Source organism: Rhinatrema bivittatum, chromosome 2 (genome assembly GCF_901001135.1).
Source record: "Rhinatrema bivittatum chromosome 2, aRhiBiv1.1, whole genome shotgun sequence".
Classification (NCBI taxonomy): Eukaryota; Metazoa; Chordata; class Amphibia; order Gymnophiona; family Rhinatrematidae; genus Rhinatrema; species Rhinatrema bivittatum.
The window spans coordinates 160979722-161005813 of record NC_042616.1 but is presented as its reverse complement, the minus strand read 5'-3'; the positions used below and the strand labels follow the sequence as shown (position 1 = coordinate 161005813).

Below are 26092 nucleotides of genomic sequence, written 5' to 3'. Positions count from 1 at the left end.
TGGTATTAATAGGGATAGGGCACTGTGTGTACATGAAGATCACAACACCCCTGGTGCCAGGGTTAGGTCACTGTGTGCAGGAAGATCACAACACCACTGGTATCAGGGTTAGGGCACTGTGTGCAGGAAGATCACAACACTCCTGGTATTAATAGGGATAGGGCACTGTGTGCAGGAAGATCACAACACCCCTGGTGCCAGGGTTAGGGCACTGTGTGCAGGAAGATCACAACACTCCTGGTATTAATAGGGATAGGGCACTGTGTGCATGAAGATCACAACACCCCTGGTGCCAGGGTTAGGGCACTGTGTGCAGGAAGATCACAACACCCCTGGTATCAGGGTTAGGGCACAAGTTCTAATCACATTGACTGATCACATTACTTTTTTTATCAAGCTACCAACTGTTTCCATTTCCCATCCCCCATATACTGTCAGTGGGAACCTTGGTAACATGAATAAATAAGAGGGCAGCCAATAGGAATACATATTCATTCCTAAACTGACCTGAAAAGTGTCAAATTGTATCAATTTCTGTTAGTGCGCACTAACTCACTAACTGGGAGTTAGTGCGCACTAACTCCCGTTAGTGTGCACTAATCGGAAAAAACGATTTTTAACGATTTTTCAACGAAATAATGATGCCTAACACGATTTTCTTCTCCTGCCACACGATTTCAATCGTTAAGACGATATGGCACACGATTCACATCCCTAGTAAACATATACTCTGCATCCACAGGAACCCGCACCCCCATCCACAACAATGGTTGCAAAGCAAAACAAGGACATTCCCTGTACAACTCACCATACAAAATGATATTCTGGTTCTGGTGTCATCTCAGTAACAGCAAAACAAACTCCTTCTTCAATCAGGCACAATAACCATACTTATGAAAAGACAGTTTACCATCAATACATGTGCCATTGAAAAAAACACAACAAATAAGACTGAAAAAAAACCTACAGGCTAGTAAAATACCTCACTTCAGTCACACATATAGAACAGACCTTCACCAAGTACAGAGAGACTCCAAATTACAAATATGGAGACAGAAACTGGAATAGAAACCCAAAAAACCATTCTGCATGCAGTGCAAAACTGGAAAAATGGAAACAAATATAGCATCTAACATACTCCCAAGATCTGCAACAATGCACACAAACAAATCTGCACAAAGTTACACCTGTATTATGGAACACTCAAACAGTAATAACCATACCTATGAAAAGGGAACACTACAAATATTAAACTAGGCTCTAAACTCAAATACACCTCCTTTTAGGGAAACAGAACAAACCAAGCTGCTATAGATCCCTACACAGAAACCACAAGCTTACAGAATACCTTTACCTTAGTCACACATGCAGAACACTGACAAAACTTCACCAAATATAGATAAAGTGACCATAAAATTAATGTTTTTGTTTTTCCATTGTTGCATTGCATACACTCAAAGTATGGCTTCTTGCTGTTTCTAGTATAGTTTTTGTCTGCACATTTCTATTTATACATTCATCATACAACATAAAACAATAAAATCAAGAAATATAAAATAATTGTAAAACTGTACTAATAAACAGAATAAATGTTTTAAAACAGTTGAAGAGAATAACATCAAACCATTACAAAATCAAACATTATTAAAAATTCTCCAAACACCAATAAAATATTTCAAAACAGCACACACATCATATAATAACCCAATAATTAAAATGGTAGTCAATCAAGAAAAATAAACTTAAAAAGCCACCTTTACTTACCCTTTCCGGCAACTCTCCTACTCCTTTCCCTTTCAGGCCAGTAGCACACACCAGAAGCAGCAGGGGCTACTGAAGCTCTGTCCTCATGGTCCTCTATCTTAGGGCTTAGGACCAGTCTTTAACCAGTCACCTCCCCAAAAAGTCTCGCTTGCTCTCTCTCATTCCAGCACTTCCCTGACTAGTCTCTCTCTCTCTCTCTCTCTCTCTCTCTCACACACACACACACACATCACCTCCCTGATCAGTTTTTCTTCCTCATACACATACCAGTCACCTCCCTGACCATCTCTCTCATGCACAAACGTGTCACCTTCCCAACCAGTTTCTCTCTCTCTCATGCTCACATACAGGCTTTCCATTCCCACGATCTCTCTCTGTCTCTCTCTCTCTCACACACACACACACACACACACACACGCACCTAAGAACATAAGAACATAAGGCTTTCCATACTGAGTCAGACCAAGAGTCCATCAAAACCTGTATCGTGTTTCCAACAGTGGCCAAGTCAGGTCACAAGTACCTGGCAGGATCCCAAGGGGTAGATAGATTCTAAGCTGCTTATCCTAAGAATAAGCAGTGGATTTCTGCAACTCTCCCTTAATAATTGTTAATGGACTTTTTCTCCAGGAACTTGTCCAAACCTTTTTTAAATGCAGCTATACTAATAGCTTTCACCACATCCTCTGGCAATGAATTCCAGAGCTTAATTATGCATTGAGTAAAATAATATTTTCTCTTAGTTTTAAATGTATTACCTGGTAATTTCATTGTTTGTCCCCTGGTCTTTGCACTTTTCAAAAGAGTAAACAACTGATTAAAGTTTACCCATTTCATTCTACTGATTATTTTATAGACCTCTATGATATGGGGTTGCCAACTGGCTTCAGATTTTCAGGACATGTTGATTCAACCCAATTTTGCCCCAGTGTATGCTGGGACTTATTCTGATTTCCCTATTGCATTCCCTAAGAAAAGCAAGAATATAATTACCTGCATGCAGGGGAGTAAAACCAGGACTTCGTCAACCTGTCCTGAAAATCTGGAGCCAGTTGGCAACCCTACTATCATATCTCCCCTCAGCCATCTCTTCTAAAGTCCTAATCTCTTTAGCCTTTCTTCATAGGGGAATTGTTCAATCCCCTTTATCATCTTGGTTACCCTTCTCTATATCTTTTCTAATTCTGCTATATATTTCTTGAGATGTGGTCACCAGAACTGAACATAATACTCAAGATGAGGTTGTACCATGGAGCGATACAGAGGAATTATGCTGTTCTCTATTCCTTTCTTAATAATCCCTAATATTCTATTTGCTTTCTTGGCTGCTGCTGCACACCGAGCAGATTTCAACATATTTTCAATGATGACTTCCTAGACCTTTTTTTTCCTGAAGGTGATTCCTAATGTGGAACCTTGCATTTTGTAGCTATAATTTGGGTTTCTCTTCCCTAAGTGCATCAATTTGCACTGCTCTACATTAAATTCCATTTGCAATTTGCATGCCCAGTCTCCCAGTTTTGCAGTGACCTCTTGCAATTTCTCTCAATCCTCGTGATTTGACGATTTAGAATAACTTTGTGTCATCGGCAAATTTGATCACCTCACTTGTTCCCATTTTCAGGTCATTTATAGATATATTAAGAGGCATCAGTCCCAGAACAGATCACCTTTTTCCATTGGGAAAAACTCTCATTTAGCCCTACTCTCTGTTTTCCATCTTTTAACCAGTTGGCAATCCACAACAGGACAGCTGCCTCCTATCCCATGACTTTCTAATTTCCTAAGAAGTCTCTCATGAGCGTCTTTGTCAAATGCTTTCTGGAAATCCAGATATACTATATCATCCCGCTCACCTTTATCCACATGTTTTCACCTTCAGAAAAATGTAGCAGATTTGTAAGGCAAGACTTCCTTTGGCTAAATCTATGTGGGATTTGTCTCAAGGGAAGTCTTGCCTCACAAATCTGATTCATTTGTTGAAGGGGTTAATAAACATGTGGATAAAGGTGAACTAGTAGATGTGTATTTGGATTTTCAGAAGGCGTTTGACAAAGTCCCTCATGAGAGGCTTCTATGAAAACTAAAAAGTCATGGAATAGGAGGTGATGTCCTTTCATGGATTACAAACTGGTTAAAAGACAGGAAACAGAGAGTAGGATTAAGTGGTCAATTTTCTCAGTGGAAAAGGGTAAACACTGGAGTGCCTCAGGGATCTGTACTTGGACCGGTGCTTTTCAATATATTTATAAATAATCTGGAAAGGGATACGACAAGTGAGGTTATCAAATTTGAAGATGATACAAAATTATTCAGAGTAGTTAAATCACAAGCGGATTGTGATACATTGCAGGAGGACCTTGTGAAACTGGAAGATTGGGCATCCAAAAGGCAGATGAAATTTAATGTGGACAAGTGCAAGATGTTGTATATAGGGAAAAATAACCCTTGCTGTAGTTACACGATGTTAGGTTCCATATTAGGAGCTACCACCCAGGAAAAAGATCTAGGCATCATAGTGGATAACACTTTAAAATCGTCGGCTCAGTGTGCTGCAGCTGTCAAAAAAACAAACGAATGTAAGAAATTATTAAGAAGGGAATGGTTAACAAAATAGAAAATGTCATAATGCCTCTGTATCGCTTCATGGTGAGACCGCACCTTGAATACAGTGTACATTTCTAGTTGCCGCATCTCAAAAAAGATATAGTTGCAATGGAAAAGGTACAGAGAAGGGCGACCAAAATAATAAAGAGGATGAAACAGCTCCCCTATGAGGAAAAGCTGAAGAGGTTAGGGCTGTTCAGCTTGGAGAAGAGACGGCTGATGGGGATATGATAGAGGTCTTTAAAATAATGAGAGATGAGATCTTGAATGAGTAGATGTGAATCGGTTATTTACACTTTCAGATAATAGAAGGACTAAGGGCACTCCATGAAGTTAGCAAGTGGCACATTTAAGACTAATTGGAGAAATTTTTTTTTCAGTCAGCACACAATTAAGCTCTGGAATTTGTTGTTGGTTAGTGCAGTTAATGTAGCTCGGTTTAAAAAAGGTTTGGATACATTCTTGGAGGAGAAGTCCATTAACTGCTATTAATCAAGTTGACTAGGGAATGGCCTTGGCGATTACTGGCATCAGTAGCATGGGATCTTCTTGGTGTTTGGGTACTTGCTAGGTTCTTGTGGCCTGGTTTGGCCTCTGTTGGAAACAAGATGCTGGGCTTGATGGACCCTTGGAATGACTCAGCATGGCAATTTCTTTTGTTCTTATGTTCTTATATGCTCAGCAATTTTGTTCTTTATGATAGATTCTACCATTTTTTCTGGTACAGACGTTAAACTCATTGGTCTGTAATTTCCTTGATCCCTTTTTAAAAACTTACATTACATTGGTAACCTTCCAGTCTTCAGGTACCATAGATGATGTTATTGATAGTTTGCAAACTTCCTATAGCAGGTCCGCAATTTCATTTTTCAGTTCTTCCTGCATCATAATTATTTTGATGTGTTACCGATTTAAAATGTTTAAGGGAGCAGGGATATAAAGCTAACCTAAACTACTTTTAGTCTATGGATTTATTTTATATGTGTCTGGCAATAACCCTCAAAACACACCAATTAATCTATCTATATCTTCCTAGTTATCCAACTTATTAACTCTAGTTTTGAATTAGATTGCTTTTATATAAAAACTGAAACAAATTTCTCCTACCAAACACAATTACCACGTAAAATCAAAACATATAAAACTAAATAAAAATAGATAAGGTCTAGTAAACAGATAAGATAATGCAAGGTAAATGGATAGAGTATAGTAAGGAAGTTTGAGGTGCGCGCTTCCGGTCCTTCTCTTCTGCAAGTGGTGCGGGGCCTCTGGAAGCTGGGGCTGTGGAGTTTGAAGCCTGGATCGCTCTCTGTGACCTCTGGAGTCCTGTCTCATTCCCCGACCAGTCTCTCTCAGAAACATCACCTACATGCTGTCTCTCTTACATACCTGCTCTCACATACATGCACACTCTCTTACTTAGACACATACTCTGCATCACACTTGCATACACACACTCTCTCTTACAAACATGATCTCAGTCACACACTCATGCACTCTCTCTCTCTCACACACACACACACATACACTGTTTGGTTCGCTTTCACTCACGACACCCCCCCCCCCAGCACAAATGACAGCTACAGCAATCTCTTCCTCCAGCCCCTGCAGCACAAGAAAGAAGAATCCCATCAGCCACAGAGGCTAACTCCGCTCCGTCACCCATCGCAGATTGCTGGCTATGCCTCATTTTAGTCTGAGTTTGCGCTGCTGCCATTACTTTATGTAGCATTGTCCTCTCTTCGTCCTGCATGCCCCCCTGTACATCACTTCCTCTTCTGGAATGACAGCAGTGTTAGTGGAAGAATGTCTGTGTCTCACTGCAATGGAGGAGAGGGAAGGAAAAGGAACTGGGGCATCGGGATACCAGGAAGCTGCGACAAACCTGCTGGTGCTTAGCGACACACTGGTGTGTTGCAACACACTGGTTGAGAATCACTGCTATTCAGCATCTATTTACTTAATTGCTAATGTGTTGTTTGTTTACTCCTGGTACAGGGAGTCAGTTGAGATGGTGTGGATTTGTTGCAGACATTCATTTGTGCCTTGGGCACATAAGAGATCCATAGACAAGCATTTGGGAGAGCACCTGGGTCTGACTAATAACGGCCTATCCTTGTACTGGAAGGAAAAATGAGAAATGCCATTAATCTTACAGAAGAAAAAGTCACTAGCTCCTCCCTGAGTGGTGGTCCTCCATTTTGGTGGCAATGACTTAACATCAATGCGCAGTGTGGAGCTTGTACAAAAGAGACAGAGAGAGACTGTATTTCAGTCGCTGAGTTTTTCCCATTATCAGTCATTATCTGGACCTAATTATGGTGGGAGATCACACCAGTCCATTGAAAGAACCAGAAAAAAGTTGAATAAGTGAATGCATAAGTTTGTGTATATCATTAGGGGTTTCTCAATTTCACACAAGTTTATAGTTGAAAGTTGTCCTGGGATGTACTAATCAGAATGGGATGTATCTCTTGGATATGAACCTGCGTATCTTTAACAGCAGCATACAAGGGACCAGGGGGTACTCCATGAAGTTAGCAAGCAGCTCATTTAAAACAAATCAAAGAACATTCTTTTTCACTCAGTGCATAGTTAAGGTCTGGAATTCATTGCCAGAGGACGTGGTTACAGCAGTTAGTGTAACTGGGTTTAAAAAAGGTTTGTATACGTTTCTAGAGAATAAATCCATAAACTGCTATTACAGTAATTAATAAGCGATAGCTTGTGATCTATCTAATGTTTGGGTACGTGCCAGATACTTGTGACTTGGATTGGTCACTGTTGGAAACAGGATACTGGGCTTGATGGACCCTTAGTCTGACCCAGTATGGCATATCTTATGTTATGTTCTTATGTTCTAAGATATGCTGGAAAGTTTAATGATTAGGCATGGCTGCAAAAAGGTGATGGTGAGCACAGGGCAAGCAAGGTGTCACCACCATGTGTAACCACATTAAGGAGGACACACACAGTAAATTGTGGAGTCATGGTAAGCATAGACTAAAGGAAACAGGATTTCCTGCCCCCACTTTTGTTGCAAGAGATTGTCATAACTCTAGTAAGATATTGCTCAAGCCATGACTTTTACGGCTAGGATCAGAATGCTCTACAACACAGGTTTACTCCATCTACTGAGGGATCCACTAATCTCTTTTACTGAGAGGGGTAGTGACCACAGAAAAGATGTTTTTATTGGCAGTCAAGGTTCAGATTGCAGAGCTGCTTAGATGAGGCTTTGAGGGTCATATGTCCCTGCCACATGCAGTGCAGAAGGGGTTGGCTTTTATACTGATGTCTAATGGATGTTTGCATGATATGAGACTAGGCTGTTAGAGCTGTGTGTGGGAGTCATTAACTCAAGTTAAGTTATAAAATGTTTGGCTATGGGAATTGTTCTGTTAATTGACATAAATTCCTTGTTTGAGTTATATATTCTGTGACCATGCATGTCCACTTATGAAAGTATTTCTTCTCAAAATAATTAGTGTGTATCTGGATTTCTTTCAGGGTATCAAGGGAAAAGAGGGGAGGGTGGTTATAGACAGAATGGTGGTCTACATATAGTGCCTGTCGGAGTTGTGAATGACCTGAAATAATTTCCCTAAAGCAATATGAATTTCAGAGAGACAGAGTATTATTCACAAAACAAGATCTTTAATTGGAAAACCAAAATATATTTAATGGGGTATAACAATGTCTCTCGTGGAAGATTAAGAAAAATTACCTCTTCAGAGTGGAATATGTCAAATCAGAAATTGAAAATTCTAAGAGAGAGAACAATTTACCTTTGTGGAGTCTATGATAAAATAAAAGAAAACATCAAGAGGAGAGAAAAAAGAAACAGTAGTAATAAAGTGCAGGAAAGAGAATCCAAAATACTGGGCACAGCAGAAGATACTGTAAGGACTTAAGAAAGATTGATATTTCATTTCAGAATCTGACTTATAAAAGTACTGTAAAGAGAATTAGCTTTCCTTCCATCATATTCAAATTTATTCATAAGATAAATTTGGGAAAAATAAGAAATATCTGAAATGAAAGGCATTTTTCTAGATAGTGATTATTTGTCTGAAAAGAATAAATTGGGATTTATAAATAATAGAATATATTTGTGAGTTTACTGAAAATATGACTGAAGATATGAATCTCTTTACTCTGATAAATTATGATATCCATGCAATAATAAAATAGAAAAATTATAGATACAGCCCACACTTAAACATCTCTTAAATCTAAATCAATGCTGTATCCTAATATTTTATCAGATAAGTGTGTTTCAGTAATTTGTACTTACAGATTTAGAGCAGACATTTTCAACCCTGACCTCAAGTACTCCTTAGTCATTCTAGTTTTCAAGATATTGACCATGAATATGCATGAGAGATTTGCATACATTTGTATATATTTGCCTTCCTTTTATGCAAATATATCTCATGCATATTCATTGTGGATATCCTGAAAACAAAACTAGCTAGTAGGTACTCAAAGAAGGTTGATAACCCCTGATTTTTCATGTAAAATGTAAAAGGCATAGACATTTTAAATTGGAAGGAGAGTGGCACATAAAGAAGTATAACAAATGGGAAATATAGTTGAAATGGATCAGGAAAATATTGCACAGCAGTAACTTGATAGGTAAATGATGAAATGTTGCAAAAGACTGATGATCAATGTTATGGTCAAATTAAAGGAAGAATTGGATTTAATTATTTAGACAATTAGCAATATTAAAAGTTGATCACCCTATTGTTTGTTCTATTATCTACCTAAAGAGGATGATATTTATTGGCACTTAGCTGGATAAATAGGGACTTATCTAGCTAATTGGGCAGCTGCTATTTGGCTATGTTCAGTGGCCAACATTTAGCTGTATAAGTATTTATCTGACTAAGTAGATGGTCAGATATCTTGGGGGTGGGAAATGAGTGGATTGAGTCGGAGCAACTTATCCAGTTAAATTAACCAGATAAATGCCTTTAGTCACTCTTATCCAGTTAAGTTAATTGAATAAGTTAGACCTGCTCAATAGCAGGTCTATAATTATACAGGTATAACCTATCTGGCTAACTAGAACTTATCCAATTATATTCAACAGCATAGTTATGCCACTGAATATCTCTTTTAAGTTATCTAGATATTGAATATTGGGCTCAAAAACAGAAAGACAAAATCCAGAACACAGACCAGTTGTCTTAGGAATAGGATCACTTTTTCAAACTGTACCTGATTATATTGATGCCATTTTTTGAAAGACTTATAAATACAATTCCATACTTAAGAGATATAAAACCTTAATTTGAAAAGGGTTCAAGAACTGGATGGAAGACCAGTTTTCAAAATGAAACTCCATACATAAAGGTTAATTTTAAAAGATGCGCCAATTTTAAATCATATGTGCGTTGACGTGCAAATATTATAAAATTGGCTACCCGCACACACATGCGTGCCCAATTTTATATCGGTGCGTGTATATTATTATTTATTATTTATTTATTCTTTTTTGTATACCGGCATTCGTGTAAAAACATATCACGTCGGTTTACATCCCAAGTCAGGCATTAATAATCATATTTGCATATTAAAATAAACATTTAAAATCTAATTACATATTATCCAATTTGCCTAAAATATATAAAATAGAACTAAAAAACAGCTAATACATCCGAAAATAAAATCTTAAAATCATAAAATCTATAACAATAAAATAAAATAAACATTATCAAAGTCATCCGTTGTTATTAAATGCTTTGTTAAAAAGCCATGTTTTGACTCCTTTCTTAAAGACTTTGATGTTAGTTTCCATTCTCAGGTTGGGTCCGGCAATGGAAAACGCTCTTTCTCGAACGGTGTTCATATGGGCGGATTTTATTGTCGAGATTGGTAGTAGCCCAGTATTAGCTGCGCGAGTGCCAACTCACGTACACAGGGGGTGGGGGGGGGCCATTTTGTAACATGCAATAAAGGAATGGACTGGGAGGGAACTTCTTTAACCCCCTACCTTCCCTGCCTGCCTTTTCTCCTATCCTCCCCAACCCATAAAATCCTAACTAGGTTATTTTTTGTTTCAGCATTTACCTGCTCTCTGGAACAGCAGTAACTTGTGTGGGCCGGCTGGCTGCTGGCGCACGCTTCACCAGGACAGTGCCTAATGGCACTGTCCCAGCCCGTCCACGGCTCGCTCATGCCCCACCCCGGTCCTCTTCTTTTTTGCTTTGCCGGTTCTTCCGCATTAACCGGGAGATACACGCATGTCCGCGGGCCTTTAAAAATCCCTGCATTATGTGCACGGCCAGGCCATGCACACATCTCCCGGTTTTTACACGCGCCAGCCTTTGAAAATTAACCCGCAACTTTTGTTTTGAAGCATGCCATGGCTAAGGACATTTGCAACTACTTTTACGGTGGATAGCTTTTTCATTCAAAATAATCCACATAGATGTTAAAATGCAATCTAGGCTCATTATTTTTCTCCCCGACCTAAAACCCCTATTTTTCCACCTTTTTACAGAGAATGCCTTTTCTCAATGCATCTACAAGTCCACATATTGGGGCAGATCTTAAAACATATATGCGGGCGTAGATTTGTTAGCGCAACCTGGCGTGAACAAATCTACACCCGATTTTATAACAAGCGCGTGCTGCCGCGTGCATGTTATAAAATCCAGGGTTGGTGCGCGCAAGGGGGTGCACACATTGCACCTTGTGCGCGCCGAACCCAAAGGGAGCCCCGATGGCTTTCCCGGTTCCCTTCAAGGCCGCTCCGAAATCAGAGCAGCCTTGAAGGGAACAGTTTTTTTGGCCCCTCCCCCGGCTTCCCCTCCCTTCCCCTATCTAACCCACCCCCGTCCCTAACTAACTTGCGCGCCCTGGCTGGCTGCTGGTGCGCCATTCCCCAGCCCGGGGGCTGCTTCGGAGGCCTCGGCCACACCCCCGGAATGCCCCCAGGCCGGCACCACACCCACAGCCTCGCCCCCAGAACGCCCCTGAATGCCACGCCGCCCCCGACACCCCCCAAGCAAAGCCCCGGGATGTACGCGTGTCCCGGGCCTTTGTGCGCACCGGTGGCCTATGCAACATAGGTGCGCCGGCGCGCAAGTCCCCTGCGTGAGTAAATCCGGCTGGATTTATGCGCACAGGGCTTTTAAAATTTTACCCCATTGTGAAACAAGGAACAATGTGCAGACTTTAGCCATGTTAAGAGAAACCGTTTTCAGACAGCCTTTTAACATTACATGCTGTTCATCTTGTGAAATTTGAGAATTCAAAGCAGTAGTAGTTTTTTCCAATTCCTGTATCTGCTTCATTTGTGAATCAAGAACTGATCTAGACTCAAACAAAAGTGTTGAGTTGAGAGATAGACTGAGACACATTATTGTCTAATTTAGTAATTAATTTCCATAAATCCAATAAAGTAATTTTGGTTGGTCCCAGTATATCCTCACCACTCTCCAATGCAACAGATTTTATGGAAGACGATCCTCTTTCAATTTCAGGTGCAGCAGGATCAGATATAGTAAATGGCAAGGTAGAGTTAGAATTATGGGAGGAAGAATTTATTTCTAATCTTAGAAATGTTTGGACTAAAAATATCTAGACTTCTGGTTTTAGATATTTATAAATTGTAAACTTTGGTGTTTATTTTCCAGCTAATTAGGGGTTCTTTGGGGGTACTAAAAATCAGTGATTATCAGTGTTTTCACAGTGCAGATACTATTGTTGTGCAACTTTTCCAGTTGAATCACATACAAACATTTCTGCAGCTGAAGAGTAGTTCAGGTGGAAAAGGCACAAAATGAAAGCAAGGAATCAAAGGTACACAATAGAGGAGTTGAGAGATTACTAGGGGAAGTGGTGTTTTTTAGGTATTTATCTAATAAATATCTATTTTATTTATTTTTGTATTGGGGTGTTTTATCAGGATTTTTCAGTTAAAACCTAAAATCAGAAAGTCTACATCTGTCATGGAATAGGAACATTTTGTTCAAGACTTTTTTATGATCTGGTTGGAACATGAAGAAGGATTAAATCAATTTTTATTTTATTTAGAGAATAAATGAATCAAATATATAATTTTAGCCAATAAGAAATAAAAATGGTATTTTCCTTGCTATCAGACTGTTAATAAGAGATGATTTAGTGTCTGTGCTGTAAAGTGCATTCACATCAATGCAAACTTTAAAGTGCATTAATCCTGCTATAATATGCATTAATACATGCGTTATTTAACACATACTCATGTGTTTGCCAAGTTACTGTTAATGCCTAGTGCATAAAAAATATTAATGTGCAGTGTCCCCTGCAAATGCATGCAAAGCAGCTCATTCATAGGTTGCCGCAAATATGTCAAGCTGCACAATTTATGGTAACCCAACAGCTAATACAAACATTTAACCCCATCCTTAGTTAAGTTTTCATAAGACCATCAGAATACTAAGGTCCCAGATCTAACCCCTAACTCCCCCATATAAAAGAAAGGCCTGCTAAGATTTAAACCTGGGCTTTAAACTCCCCGCTGCCTTCCCTCCACAAGTAATCATGGCTTGCTGAGACATCCTGCCCACTGGTTGGTAGCACCCTCTCCCATCCTATCTGATGCTCCTTAAGGCAAATGGGGAGCTCCTCTCCTTCTTGCCTTGCTGGCTCCAGAGCTGAAAATGGTGCTGGCTGACCTGAAGCTCTCCTTACCCCTTGAGTACTGGCTCTAGGAAGGAAACAGCTGTATATTCAGTGCTGCAGGCACATTCTTGTCATCCAGAAAATCTTATTAACAACATACCAAAAGGTCAGTATTTGAGACTCAAAATAATTTGTCCTAATGAGTCAAAAAGCTTTGGAAATACTTAGTGGATTCAAAGAGAGGAGATGCACAGATGTGGTATTAAATAGTGCAAACTCCTCGACAAACAACATTAAGACATTAATCTGAGCATGCTCTTGTATGTTCATGCTCAGATTAATAGAAAAGATATAAAAAACAATAGGAAAATAATGGGGATGTAGTACAAGTAAATTTTATTAAAACACACAGTACACATCATACTTTGATTAAAAATTTATAAACAAAACAATGGCTTATAGTAATTTAAAATGACAGCTGTTTTCCAAGAAACCTTAATTTTACATTTAAAAGATAAATAATACTTAAGGAAATATTTGTAGCTTGGCAGTGTGTTTAAATTACCAAATACATGAGAGTTAACTAAAAAAAATAACAAAATACTAAAAATGGGGTTTTTTTTGCAAAGTTTGTAAAATGCAGATGAAATCTGAAAGTGATAAAAAAAAAACCAAGATGAACTTAAATAAGATAATTTAGCAATTATAAAATAAAGAATGTTAATATATTTGATTTCATGTGGTTGTGGGGAAAAGTATATAGCAGGGTAGGCAACTGTGGTCTTTGCATGAGATACATTTGCCTACAATGGAGGCAGCACATGCAAATCTATCATGCATATTCATTATGGATATCCTGAAAACCAGACCATTTGAAGACTAGAGTTGCCTATCCCTGATATTTAGGAAGAACATCATCAGGTTAGGTCTCTTTCTGGACACAAACACAGTTCTTCATACTTTATGCCAAGGATTTATTTACAGGCACAACTATTTTGTACAACCCACACAGAGTTTGATTCAGTTTATTACTCACAGTGGGTGTTTTATCCAGGTCTGGTCATATCAAGTCACTTTACTAATATTCCCCATTCAAAATCCAGGTTTACAATGCAACAGTGAAGCTTCGCCTTCCAGCTCCACTGAGCAGCCCTCAGCTGTCAAGTTGCCCGAACACTGACTCTTTCCTAGCAACCCTCTTTGAGCCCCCTGAGGACCAATCCAAATCTTCAAGAGCAGGCCATATCTCAAACAAAAGCAGGCCTTAGGCTGCCTTAGTTTATGTTATTTTGTAGCCTCATTAGCAGAACACCAGCCTTTAACCAGCCTTTTTCTGTGTGTTGTGCCTGCGTTAGCTGTGCGTTCACAGGCGAAAAGTTTTTTTATCGCACATGCCTAGGAGGGAGAGGGGGAGAGAGAGAGAGAGAGAGACAGACCAATATGGCACTTTACTATTTATACCAATGTAAGAGGGGGCACTTTTACATACACAGTAGGAGATACAAACAGCAAAGTTATCATCACTGAAGATTTTCTGCTGTTTGAATCAATGAAAGGTACAAGAGGAGTTGATTTGTACAATGCACTCTCTACCTAGCATGCTGCACTCTCTACCTAGCTTGTTTGAAGCTAGGTAGAGTGCATTGTACAAATCAACTTATTTTGTATCTTTCATTGATTCAAACAGCAGAAAATCTTCAATGATGTGAACTTTGCAGTTTGTACCTACTACTGGGTATGCAAAACTGCTCCCCCAAAGCTACCCTACCCCTTATCAAAATTCAGATGCAGACAGAAGTCCTAGATTTTCTGGTCTTTAGCACTGAGTGCCACTTGTATGATTTTCCTCCTATTGGTTATATGTGTGCACCCAGTGCAAAGAGCGCCTGGACCTCAGACTGAGTCCAGTCTCTGGAAATCAGAGTGGCAGACCTGGAGGAGCTGAGGCAAACTGAGAGGCATATAGAGGAGACCTTCAGGGACACAGTAAAGTGGTCCCAACTCCAGTCAAGCGGCCCTTATGCTGCTTTGGAGGATAAGGTCACCTGGAAGAAGACCATCACCGTGGTGTGGCAGAAAGTAATCCTGTATCTAGGACCTGTCTTCCAGGTGATATTTTATCTTATTATATTGAGGATGTATCTCCAGGGGTATGTGCCCATGAAGAAATGGTTAGAATGGCCATTGTAGTTGGTGACTTGATCATTAGCAATGCAGATATGTGGTTGGCTGGTGGGTGTGAGGATAGCTTGGTAGCTTGCCTTCCTGGTGCAAAGATAGCGGACCTCAAGTGCCATCTAGAAAAGATTTTAGAGAGTGCTAGAGAAGAGCTAACTGCCATGGTACATGTGGATAACAATGACATAGGAAGGTACAAGTGAGAGGTTCTGAAGGCTAAGCTCCTAGGTAGAAAACTGAAACCCAGAACCTCCAAGGTTGCATTTTCAGAAATGTTCCTTGTTCCATGCACAGGATCCCAGAGGAAGGCTGAGCTCCAGCGTTTCAATGTGTGGATACGATGATGCAGGAAAAAGGGTTTTAAATATATTAGGAACTAGTGAACATTCCGAGGAAGGGGACACCTATTCTAATAGGATGAACTCCATTTAAACCAGAGTGGAACCAGGCTGTTGGTAGTATCATTTAAAAAGGAGATAGAGCAGTTTTTAAACTAGACTAAGGGGAAAACCAACAGTCACTCAGAAGCACATGGTTTAGAGGAATGTATCTTCTAAAGATACTTGCAAAACAGGGAAGTTAGAATATCCCAATAGAGGTGTTATGGTTAAGGCTGAAATAGTCCCGATGGATTAGACGAAGATCACCCAGATGTGAATGACTCTAAACTGCCTGTATCATTTCCTAATAAGCAAATTGTGAATACAAAGAGAAATGAAAGTGCAAATAAAAAACATATTTTAAAATATTTTTATGCCCATGCCAGAAGTCTGGACAGTAAAATTGATGAGTTAGAATATATGGCATTAAACAAGAATATAAATATTATAGGCATTTCAGAGATGTTGTGTAAGGAGAATAACTAATGGGACACTGTAATACCAGGATACAGATTATATTAATGTGATAGGGTAGACTGATGGGACACTGTAATAGCAAGTTACAGATTATATTGATGTGATAGGGTAGACTGAATTGGTAAAGGGATGGCAGTATATAAAAAGATGGCATAGAATCAAGTATGATACAAATCCTGCAGAAAACAAAATGCACTATGGAATCCTTGTAGACAGAAATTTCATGTAGAATGGATAAGACTATAGCTGTGGCCAATTTGGCAACTTGGCCAATTTGAAAAAACAGACTGTGAAATTCCAGTTGAAATAAAAAAGCAAATAAATTTTGCAACACAATAATAATGGCAGATTTCAATTACCCTGTTATTTACTGGGTCAATATATCATTGGAACATGCTAGAGAGGTTAAGTTTCTAGATACTATAAATGACTGCTTTTAGATCTAATACCCAGTGGAATGCATGATCTGGTTCTATGGGTTACTGTAGTGGAGCTACTAAGCAACAGCGATCATAATACAATCAAAGTTGATATAATCACTGCGGGGGGTGAACATTAAGTAAAACTACTATAGTAGCATATAACTAAAAAAGTCATACTATGATAGAATGAGGAAATTGGAATAAAATCTAGAAGGACTATTGCAAAGGTTAAAAGTTTGTATAAAGCATGAACATTGTTTAAAAATACCATTTTAGAAGCCCCGATAAACGTTATTCCATGCATTAAAAAAGATTGAAGAAAGATTAAATGATTGCCAGCATGGTTTAATAGTGAGTTAAAGGAGGCAGTTATAGCTGAAAGGACATCATTCAAAAAATGGAAAGCAGACCAAAATGATGAAATAGACAAGAGCATATTCGATGGGGGGTGAAGGGCTGATGTGCACGGAGCAGGAGAGAGACCTTGGGGTGATAGTGTCAAACGATCTGAAGTCGGGGAAACAATGTGACAAGGCGATAGTTAAAGCAAGAAGAATGCTAGGCTGCATAGAGAGAGGAATATCGAGAAAAAAAAGGGAAGTGATTATCCCCTTGTACAGGTCCTTGGTGAGGCCTCACCTGGAGTACTGTGTTCAGTCCTGGAGCCCGTATCTACGAAAGGACAGAAACAAGATGGAGGCGGTCCAGAGAAGGGTGACCCAAAAGGTGGAGGGTCTTCATCGAATGACTTATGAGGAGAGATTGAAGAATCTAAATATGTACACCCTGGAGGAAAGGAGGAATAGAGGTGATATGATACAAACTTTCAGATACTTGAAAGGTTTTAATGATCCAAAGACAACAACAAACCTTTTCCATCTGAAAAGAATCAGCAACACCAGGGGTCACAATTTGAAGCTCCAAGGAAGAAGACTCAGAACCAATGTCAGGAAGTATTTCTTCACGGAGAGGGTGGTGGATGCCTGGAACGCCCTTCCGGAGGAAGTGGTGAAGACCAAAACTGTGAAGGACTTCAAAGGGGCGTGGAATAAACACTGTGGATCCATAAAGTCTAGAGGATGTGAATGAAGAGTGAGTGGCTCGTGGGAATGACGGCTACTACCTGGAGATAATATCCTTATTCAATAGACATACACACGGTAAATGTGACTCCGACAGCGCTCTATGCTTCAATGGCAAGAGGAAATGTGAAAAAAGGATTTCCATTCACAAAATGTGGGGAGTAGCTTGCTTGTTACGACGGTTACTACCCCACTCCAAACAAGCCTGATGCTTCACTTTCAATGCATATCCAGTGTTGCTCTCTGTTTCAACGGAAGGGAGAATGAAGAAAAGATGATTTTATATTCCGACAACAACCAACAAGGTCTGAATTGCACAGGCTGGGTAAACAAATAAGCATGGGTGTAGCTTGCTTGCTAAGGCGGTTACTACCCCGAATCAATTAAGCCTGATACTTTAATTTCAATACATATTCAGAGAATATCCCTGCTTCAACAGCAAGGGAAAATAAAGAAAAGTGGATTTACCGTATTTTTCGCTCCATAAGACGCACTTTTTTTCCCCCAAAAGTGGGGGGAAAATGTATGTGCGTCTTATGGAGCGAATATAAAAAAAAAACAAACAAAAATCTAACAACCCCCCCCTCCTGACTCCCCCAAGACCTGCCGACTTAATTTACTGCAACCCCCCACCCTCCTGACCCCCCCAAGACCTGCCGACTTAATTTACTGCAACCCCCCACCCTCCTGACCCCCCCAAGACCTGCCAAACATCCCTGGTGGTCCAGCGGGGGTCCAGGAGTGGTCCGGGAACGATCTCCTGGGCTTCGGCCGTCGGCTGCCAGTAAACAAAATGGCGCCGACGGCCCTTTGCCGTCACTATGTCACTGAGACCAACCAATAGCAGCGGTCAGTCCCAGTGACATAGTGAGGGCAAAGGGCCGTCGGCGCCATTTTGATTACTGGCCGCCGACGGCCCACCCCCAGGAGATCGTTCCCGGACCGCTCCTGGACCCCCGCTGGACCACCAGGGACGTTTGGCAGGTCTTTGGGGGGGGGGTCAGGAGGGTGGGGGTTGCAGTAAATTAAGTCGGCAGGTCTTGGGGGGTGGGGGTTGCAGTAAATTAAGTCGGCAGGTCTTGGGGGAGTCAGGAGGGTGGGGGGTTGTAGTAAATTAAGTCGGCAGGTCTTGTCGGAGTCAGGAGGGTGGGGGGTTGTAGTAAATTAAGTCGGCAGGTCTTGGGGGGTCAAGAGGGTGGGGGGTTGCAGTAAATTAAGTTGGCAGGTCTTGGGGGGGTCAGGAGGGTGGGGGGGTTGCAGTAAATTAAGTCGGCAGGTCTTGGGGGGGTCAGGAGGGTGGGGGTTGTTAATTTAAAGGGTTGGGATGGGGGGGGTTTTGGGGGGAGGGGTTCCCAGAGAAAGAAAAGTTTTCTGATCTGGGGAGTGGACCGAAATGGCCCTCCCCAGACCCGAAAACAAAATGGTGAGAAAAAAAAAAGCTATGCACTCCCCTAATTTGCTCCATAAGACGCCCAGACGCAGAGCCGGTTTAGCACAATTTTTTTTTTTTTAATTTTCCCCCTCTGAATCCTAGGTGCGTCTTATGGTCAGGTGCGTCTTATGGAGCGAAAAATACGGTATATTCGGATAACAACAACAAGGACTGAATGGCACAGGCTGGGTAACAAATAAGCGTGGGAGTAGCTTGCTTATTGCGGTGGTTACTTCCCCTAACCAATTAAGCTAGATACTTCACTTAGAAGCAGTTCCAGCACTGCTCTGTACATTAATGGCAGGGGTGGAAGGGAAATAAACCAAAAGGTTACATTAACAGCGGGGATGGAAGGGAAATAGAACCAAAAGGGTACTAAAGGCCAAGAGTAACAGATAAGTATGAGAGAGTGAGAAAAAAAATGGCCCATCCAGTCTTCCTGGGCAGACTGGATGGGCCATTTGGTTTTCTTCTGCCATCATTTCTATGTTTCTATGTTCTGGTGAGTTAGATGTAAAACAGTAGTTATATAGGCCTCGAGTGACTTTCAGAAAAAACTTGCCAGTGAGGCAAAAACTAGTAAAAAGACTGTGAGGAAGTCACTTGGGCCACTAGATGACCGAGGAGCAGAAGGGGTGCTCGGGGAGGACAAGGAAATAGTAGACAAGCTAAATCAATTTTTTACCTCAGTCTTTATGGAGGAGGATGTTAGAAACATACCCCCCCCCCCCACCCCCAAAACATTCTTTAGTAGTGGATCTTCTCATCAACTAAAACTAAAATATCTGTGACAATGGAGGATGCAAGCGATCACATTAACAAACTAAAGAGTAATATCTGGGACTGGATGGCATCCAGCCAAGAGATCTGAAAGAACTAAAACATGAAATTGCTAACCTGTTACTACATATTCTGTAACCTATCATTTAAAACAGCCATGATTCCTAAAAAGTGGAAGGTGACCAATGTGACACCAATTTTTGAAAAGGGCTCCAGGTTGACCTGAGGAACTTTAGAGCGGTGAGCTTGATGTCAGTGTTGGGCAAAATGGTAGTCATTCTTTAAAAACAAAATCACTGGCATGGCTTAATAGGGAAGAGTCAACATGTTTTTAACAAGGGGAAGTCTTGTTTTACCAATCTCTTTGATTTTTTTTGAAGGTGTAAATCAACCTGTAGAGAAAATTGAGCTGGTTCGCATAGTGTATTTGGATTTTCAGAAGGAATTTGACAAAGTCCCCCATGATGGACTCCTCAGGAAATTAAAAAGTCCTTGGATAGGAGGCAATGTTCTATTGTGGATTAGTAACCGGTTAAAAAGCCGGAAACAGAGGATAGAACTAGTCAGTTTTCCAAATGTGTCAGAAACTTTTCTTGTTACAGTAATATTTAATTTGGTGGTGTGAATATAATCAGATTTATTGCCCAGAGAACTCTTATTTAAAAAAAATTAAAAAACAGTACTTTTATAGGTGATTCATTAGTACAAGATTATTTTGCAAGTGTGATACTGATTTATTTATCTTTCTTGATTTCTGTGATTACTCATATCCAGCAATTTTTCAGTATTGTAATATCTAATATTCTTGAATGAAAGTACCTGAATATACCGTAATCTACTTTGAAATGGCTGATAGGTGGATTATAAATCTAAATCAAAAATCAAAAGAAAGGTCATTAGTGGAGTGCCGTAGGGATTGGTACTGGGACCTATGCTGTTTAGCATATTCATAAATTATCTGGAAAAGGGAATGATGAGTGAGGGGATAATATCTGTAGGTGACACAAAATTATTCAAATTTGTTAAAACAGCAGTGGATTGTGAGGAACTGCAGAAGGACCTTTTGAGACTAGGAGACTGGGCAAGTGAATTGCAGATGAAATTTAATGTGGCAAAATGATGCATATAGGGAAAAAATAATTCCAACTACTGGTGCATAATGCTGGGCTCTCTTGGGAGTCACTACGCAGGAAAAGGACCTTGGAGTCCTTGTGGATAATACGCTGAAATCCTTGGCTCAGTGCATAGCAGTGGTCAAAAAAGCAAATAGAAATTTAGGAATGATCCAAAAGGGAATGGAAAACAAAACAGAAAATATCATACTGCCTCTAATTTCGAGGCGCAAATGCACCTTGAGTATCGTGTACAGTTCTGCTCGCCCCATCTGAAGAAAGACATAGGGCCTCATTTTCTAAAGTATCGCAGGCCTGTGATACTTTAGAAGATGAGGGGCAGGGGGCTGAAATGGGGGGCGGGCCTGTGCTAGCCGTCAGCGATCGCACCGTTGCAGTGCGATCGCTGCCGGTTTTGCACCCAATAGTGCCACCATAGGAGGTGTAGCTATTGGGAGCGAAATAGGCAGCGAAAAGGCACCTACCTTTTCGCTGTCCGCGGCGTCAGCGCAGAGTCGGCCCCAGTGACGCCCTGACTCCTCCTCTTCTGGGGCCGACTCCGCCCTGACTCCGCCCCCATCCTGGTATCGCGTGTGATAAGGGACTTTTCACGTGCGAAAGGTCCCTTATCGCGTGCGAGCGGCTTGGAAAATGAGGCCCATAGTGGAACTAGAAAAGGTGCAGAGGGGCAACAAAAATGATAAAAGGATATGGAGCATCTTTCCTTTGAGAGGCTATGCAGGCTTGAGCTCTTCAGCTTGAAAAAGTGTCCGCTGAGAAGGGAACATGGTAGAAGTTTATAAAATCGTGAGTGGGGTGGAACCAGTAAATAAAGGATGGTTATTTACCCTTTCACATAATACTAACACAAGGGGGCATTCCATGAAACTAACAACCAGCAGATTCAAAACAAATCGTTGAAAGTTCTTTTTCACTCAGCGCACTATCAAGCTGAGAATCAGTTGCCAGAGGATGTGATCAAGGTGATTAGCACAGCGGGATTTAAAAGCGGTTTGCACAAGTTATTAGCCAGTTAAAGAAGGCTATTGCTGTCCCTGAGAATGAGTAATGGGAATTAGACCTACTTATGGGATCTGCCAAGTACTTGCGACCTGGATTGGCCCCTGTCTGAGACAGGAATTTGGGCTTGATGGAACTTGGTCTGACCCAGAATGGAGATTCTTATGTTTTAAGAAAAAAAGCAAAGAATGTATTTAAAATACAATATTATTATACATGTGCACCAAGTATACATGATTTAATTTATTTTAGGTATTTAATAACTATTTAAAAAGTAATTACTCTTTATTTTGTTTTTCTGTTTGCAGTTTTACTGTAAGAGTCTGCACAGCTGTGTCAGGTCAGGGTATTCCAAATATTATAGGTAAGCAGTTGCTTTGATAGTTTTTTGTTACATATTTGATGAAGCAGATACATTTTATTTATTAGCATATTGCATTTTCTTCATTAAAATCTCAGCTTTACATTAAAGGAAAAACGATGCAAAAATTGTTCTAATAAAGGATCATTCTATCTATTAACAAATTATAAAGTAGAAATGATTAAAAAAAATATGCACTAAGGAAATGATTTTAAAACAGAAACACACAATGCCATCCTTTACTTTAATATAAAACTTAATAGCCCACCTCCCACAAAACAAAATTCTGAAGTTAATTAATAACTGAATTAATAACTGAAAAATGTTTGTGAATTTTACATCAGGAATATCTGTGCCTTTGCGAATTGAAATCTGGGATCATGAGATATTAAAAATATCTGGGAAGCCAAAGGTATACATTTTACGATGACCAAAAATGCAAGACAGTCTGAGAGTGGTTCAAGTGGTTAAAGTGATTTCTTCATGAGTCCAAAACTGGTGTTCAGAATGTGAACTTTGTGATTGGGTTTTTTTTTTTTATGGTTAACAATGTATTATGCATAATATAGAAAAGTTTGTCCTGTGATGTGACTCATGTTGGTATAAGGGCTACCATGATCTTAACTGTATATCCTGTGGCAAATCTTCCCAGGGATTTATCCTTTGTTTACTTTGTGTTGTTACAGATTGACCACAGTGAGTATATGTGGTTAAATCAGATTTATATAATGCTGTGATAAATCAACTGGTAATGTTTATCATATAAAATGTGGGAGGGAGCTGGACTCATCAGCACACAAGAAGACCTGGTGATGAAAGTTGGATGTCACAATGCATGGTGTAGGGGGAAAAGGCAAGGACAGTGTGTTCTGAGGGTTATGCATAAGATTTGAGAGGGAATGGGGAGAGAGCAATATCATGAACGAGTGGAGAATGATTGGTGGAAAACCTAGTATTTAAAGATACCTGTATGTGCTTAAGCTTCAACATCTTGTTACTTAAGACAAAGTGGGATCACAGCTATGTTGAGTGTTGATTGGGTAGTATCTCTAAAACTACTGCTAATGATTGACTGCTTACACTGTGGGAAATCAGTCAGTACTGAATGCTTATTGTTCCCATCCTTGATTATTTTAGTAATGATTGATTTGGCAATAAGATCTTGGAATATGATAGACACATTTAAATATCTCAAAGATTTCCATGCAAAGGAGGTAAACCTCTTTCAACAGAAAGGAGACTCTAGAACAAGGGGTCATGGGATAAGGGTGAAAGGTGATGGACTCAGGAGTAATCTTAGGAAATATTTCTTTACACATAGGGTAGTGGGTGCATGGAGGTATAAGAGGCAAGAACAGTTTCTGAATTCAAGAAAACATGGGATAAATACATGGGATCTCTCAGGGAGAGTTGGGAATTGTAAGGGCTAGATAAATTGAATGGATGGGGAGACTAAATGGTCTTTTTCTGCTGTCATGTTTCTATGCTTCTGTATGACTTTATTTAAGCAGCTGGTATGGAGCAAACCCAATTTTTGCACACTCTCTGGGTTAAAAAAAAGAGGCAACCATTCGCTTGGAAATTAAATCCTATTCTGTTTCAAAATCGGGATTTCAAGGATTATTTGACTGAGAGTTGGAAATATTTGAGCACAATAAATTGTTGGAAGTCATTGACATTCATTTATTTTGGGAAACTGCAAAGGCAATCCTGAGAGGTCACAATATCTCTTATGTGGCCAAGAAACATAAGAAACAAAGGGAATAACCAAAATTGGGAGCACAAGCTCAACCAGGCTAAATTAAATCATATTAGGATGCAAAAAGAAGAAACAAAAGACCACTTGACAGTAAAGAAAGGGAAATTAAATACTTTATTACAGGAAAAGATACAAATATCAATTTATTACCTTAAAGTTAAATTATAGAAATTTGGGAATAAGGCAGGCTATGGGTTGGCTAGGTTGGTAAAAAGTAGGGAAGTTAGGAAGTTGATCCTTGATCCATGGCTGAAATCAGCAAGGGGAAAACAGATATTAAATCATTCTTTTTGGAATTTTATCCTTATATACTATTGGTAGGGCAGAAAGAGGAGAGAGAGAAAGACATGTTTTAAAGGAGTTAATTTACCCCAAATCTCTATAGAAATACTTCAGTTTTTTAATAAACTCATCACTAGTGGAAGGATAAGTAAAGTGATTATTACATCCTTGCCCATATTCAAGACCCTGGGATTAAATGAATATGACCCTGATTTTTATGAACATTTAAAGTAATTGGTAACACCCCCATTTAAGAATATGAGAAGTTCCCATACTGGGTAAGACTGAGGGTCAATCAAGTCCAGCATTCTGTTTCCAACAGTGGCCAATCCAGGTTATAAGTACCTAACAAGTACCCAAATATTAAATAGATCACATGTTACTAATGCTGATAATAAAGCAGTGGCTATTCCTTAAGTCAATTTGATTAATAGCAGGTTATGGACTTCTCTTCCAAGGACTTCTCCAAACCTTTTTTAAACTCAGGGGCACTGACTGTCTTAACCACATCTTCTGGCAAAGAATTCCAGAGTTTAATTGTGCATTGATTAAAAAATACTTTTCTCTGGATTGTTTTAAATATGCTACTTGCTAACTTCATGGAGTGCTTCATAGTCATTCTGTTTTCTTAAAAAGTAAATAACTGATTCACATTTATCAATTCAACATAAGAACATAAGAAATTGCCATGCTGGGTCAGACCAAGGGTCCATCAAGCCCAGCATCCTGTTTCCAACAGATGCCAAACCAGGCCACAACAACCTGGCAATTACCCAAACACTAAGAAGATCCCATACACTAACAAGATCCCATCTATCATATCCCCCCTCATCCATATCTTCTCCAAGCTAAGCATTCCCAATCTCTTTCACCTGTCCTCATAGGGGAACATGGTCCCACAAGCAGACCGGAAGACGGTCTGTTGAAGCCAGAAGGCAAACAGAAGCAAGACAGACCAGTTGCCTTACCTTGAAGATATTTATTGGCACACATATTTACACAGAGCCCAACTCTGGCCGAGTTTCGCACAGTGGCTGTTTAGGGGCTTGTTTGTTAGAAAATATACCTTTTTTTTAAAAAAATCGGTATGAATCAATTTTATCATAGCTTATTTCTGTGGTGGAGATACTTTCTGTTGTGCAAAATGCATCGATAAAACAATGAAATGATAAAATAATTAGTTTTTCATCTAACAGCTTTTGAACAGCAGAGTTGAAAAAAGCACAATATTTGGAGTTGAATCCTGCAGGAAACCTATCTAGTAATAATAAAGATCTGAAATTGCATCTAGCAAAATTGATTCATACCGATTTAAAAAAAATAAAATAAAATAAGGTACAACATTTTCTAACATGGCTGTGTGAAACTTGGCCAGATTTGGGCTCTGTTTAAATATATGTGCCAATAAATATCTTTAAGCGAAGACGACTGGTCTGTCTTACTTCGGTTTGCCTCATAGGGGAACATTCCATGCTCTTTATCATTTTGGTCACCCTTCTCTTTACCTTCTCCAGTGCAACTATATCTTTTATGAGATGTGGTGACCAGAAATGCACATAGTATTCAAGTTGCAGTCTCACCGTGCAGCAATATAGAGGTATTATGACATTCTCTGTTTTATTCACAATTACCTTCCTAATAATTCCTAACATTCTCTTTGCGTTTTTAACTGTCGCAGCTCACTGAGCCAACAATTTCAGTCTATTATCCACTGTGATGCATAGATCTTTTTCATGGGTGGTAACTCCTAATATGGAACCTAATATCATGCAACTACAGCATTGGTTGCACTTGTCCACATTAAATTTCGTCTGCCA

The 26092-nt window shown here is 39.7% G+C and overlaps 1 protein-coding gene across 1 annotated transcript in view; it reads left to right on the top strand.

Annotated features, from left to right (window-relative positions):
- Window positions 1-26092, top strand: part of ITGA8 (integrin subunit alpha 8) — a 560404-nt gene that overhangs the window by 279861 nt on the left and 254451 nt on the right. The window contains exon 16 of the mRNA XM_029588821.1: window positions 22182-22237. Within this exon, the coding sequence (XP_029444681.1) occupies window positions 22182-22237 (56 nt within the window). The remainder of the gene's footprint in view (window positions 1-22181; window positions 22238-26092) is intronic.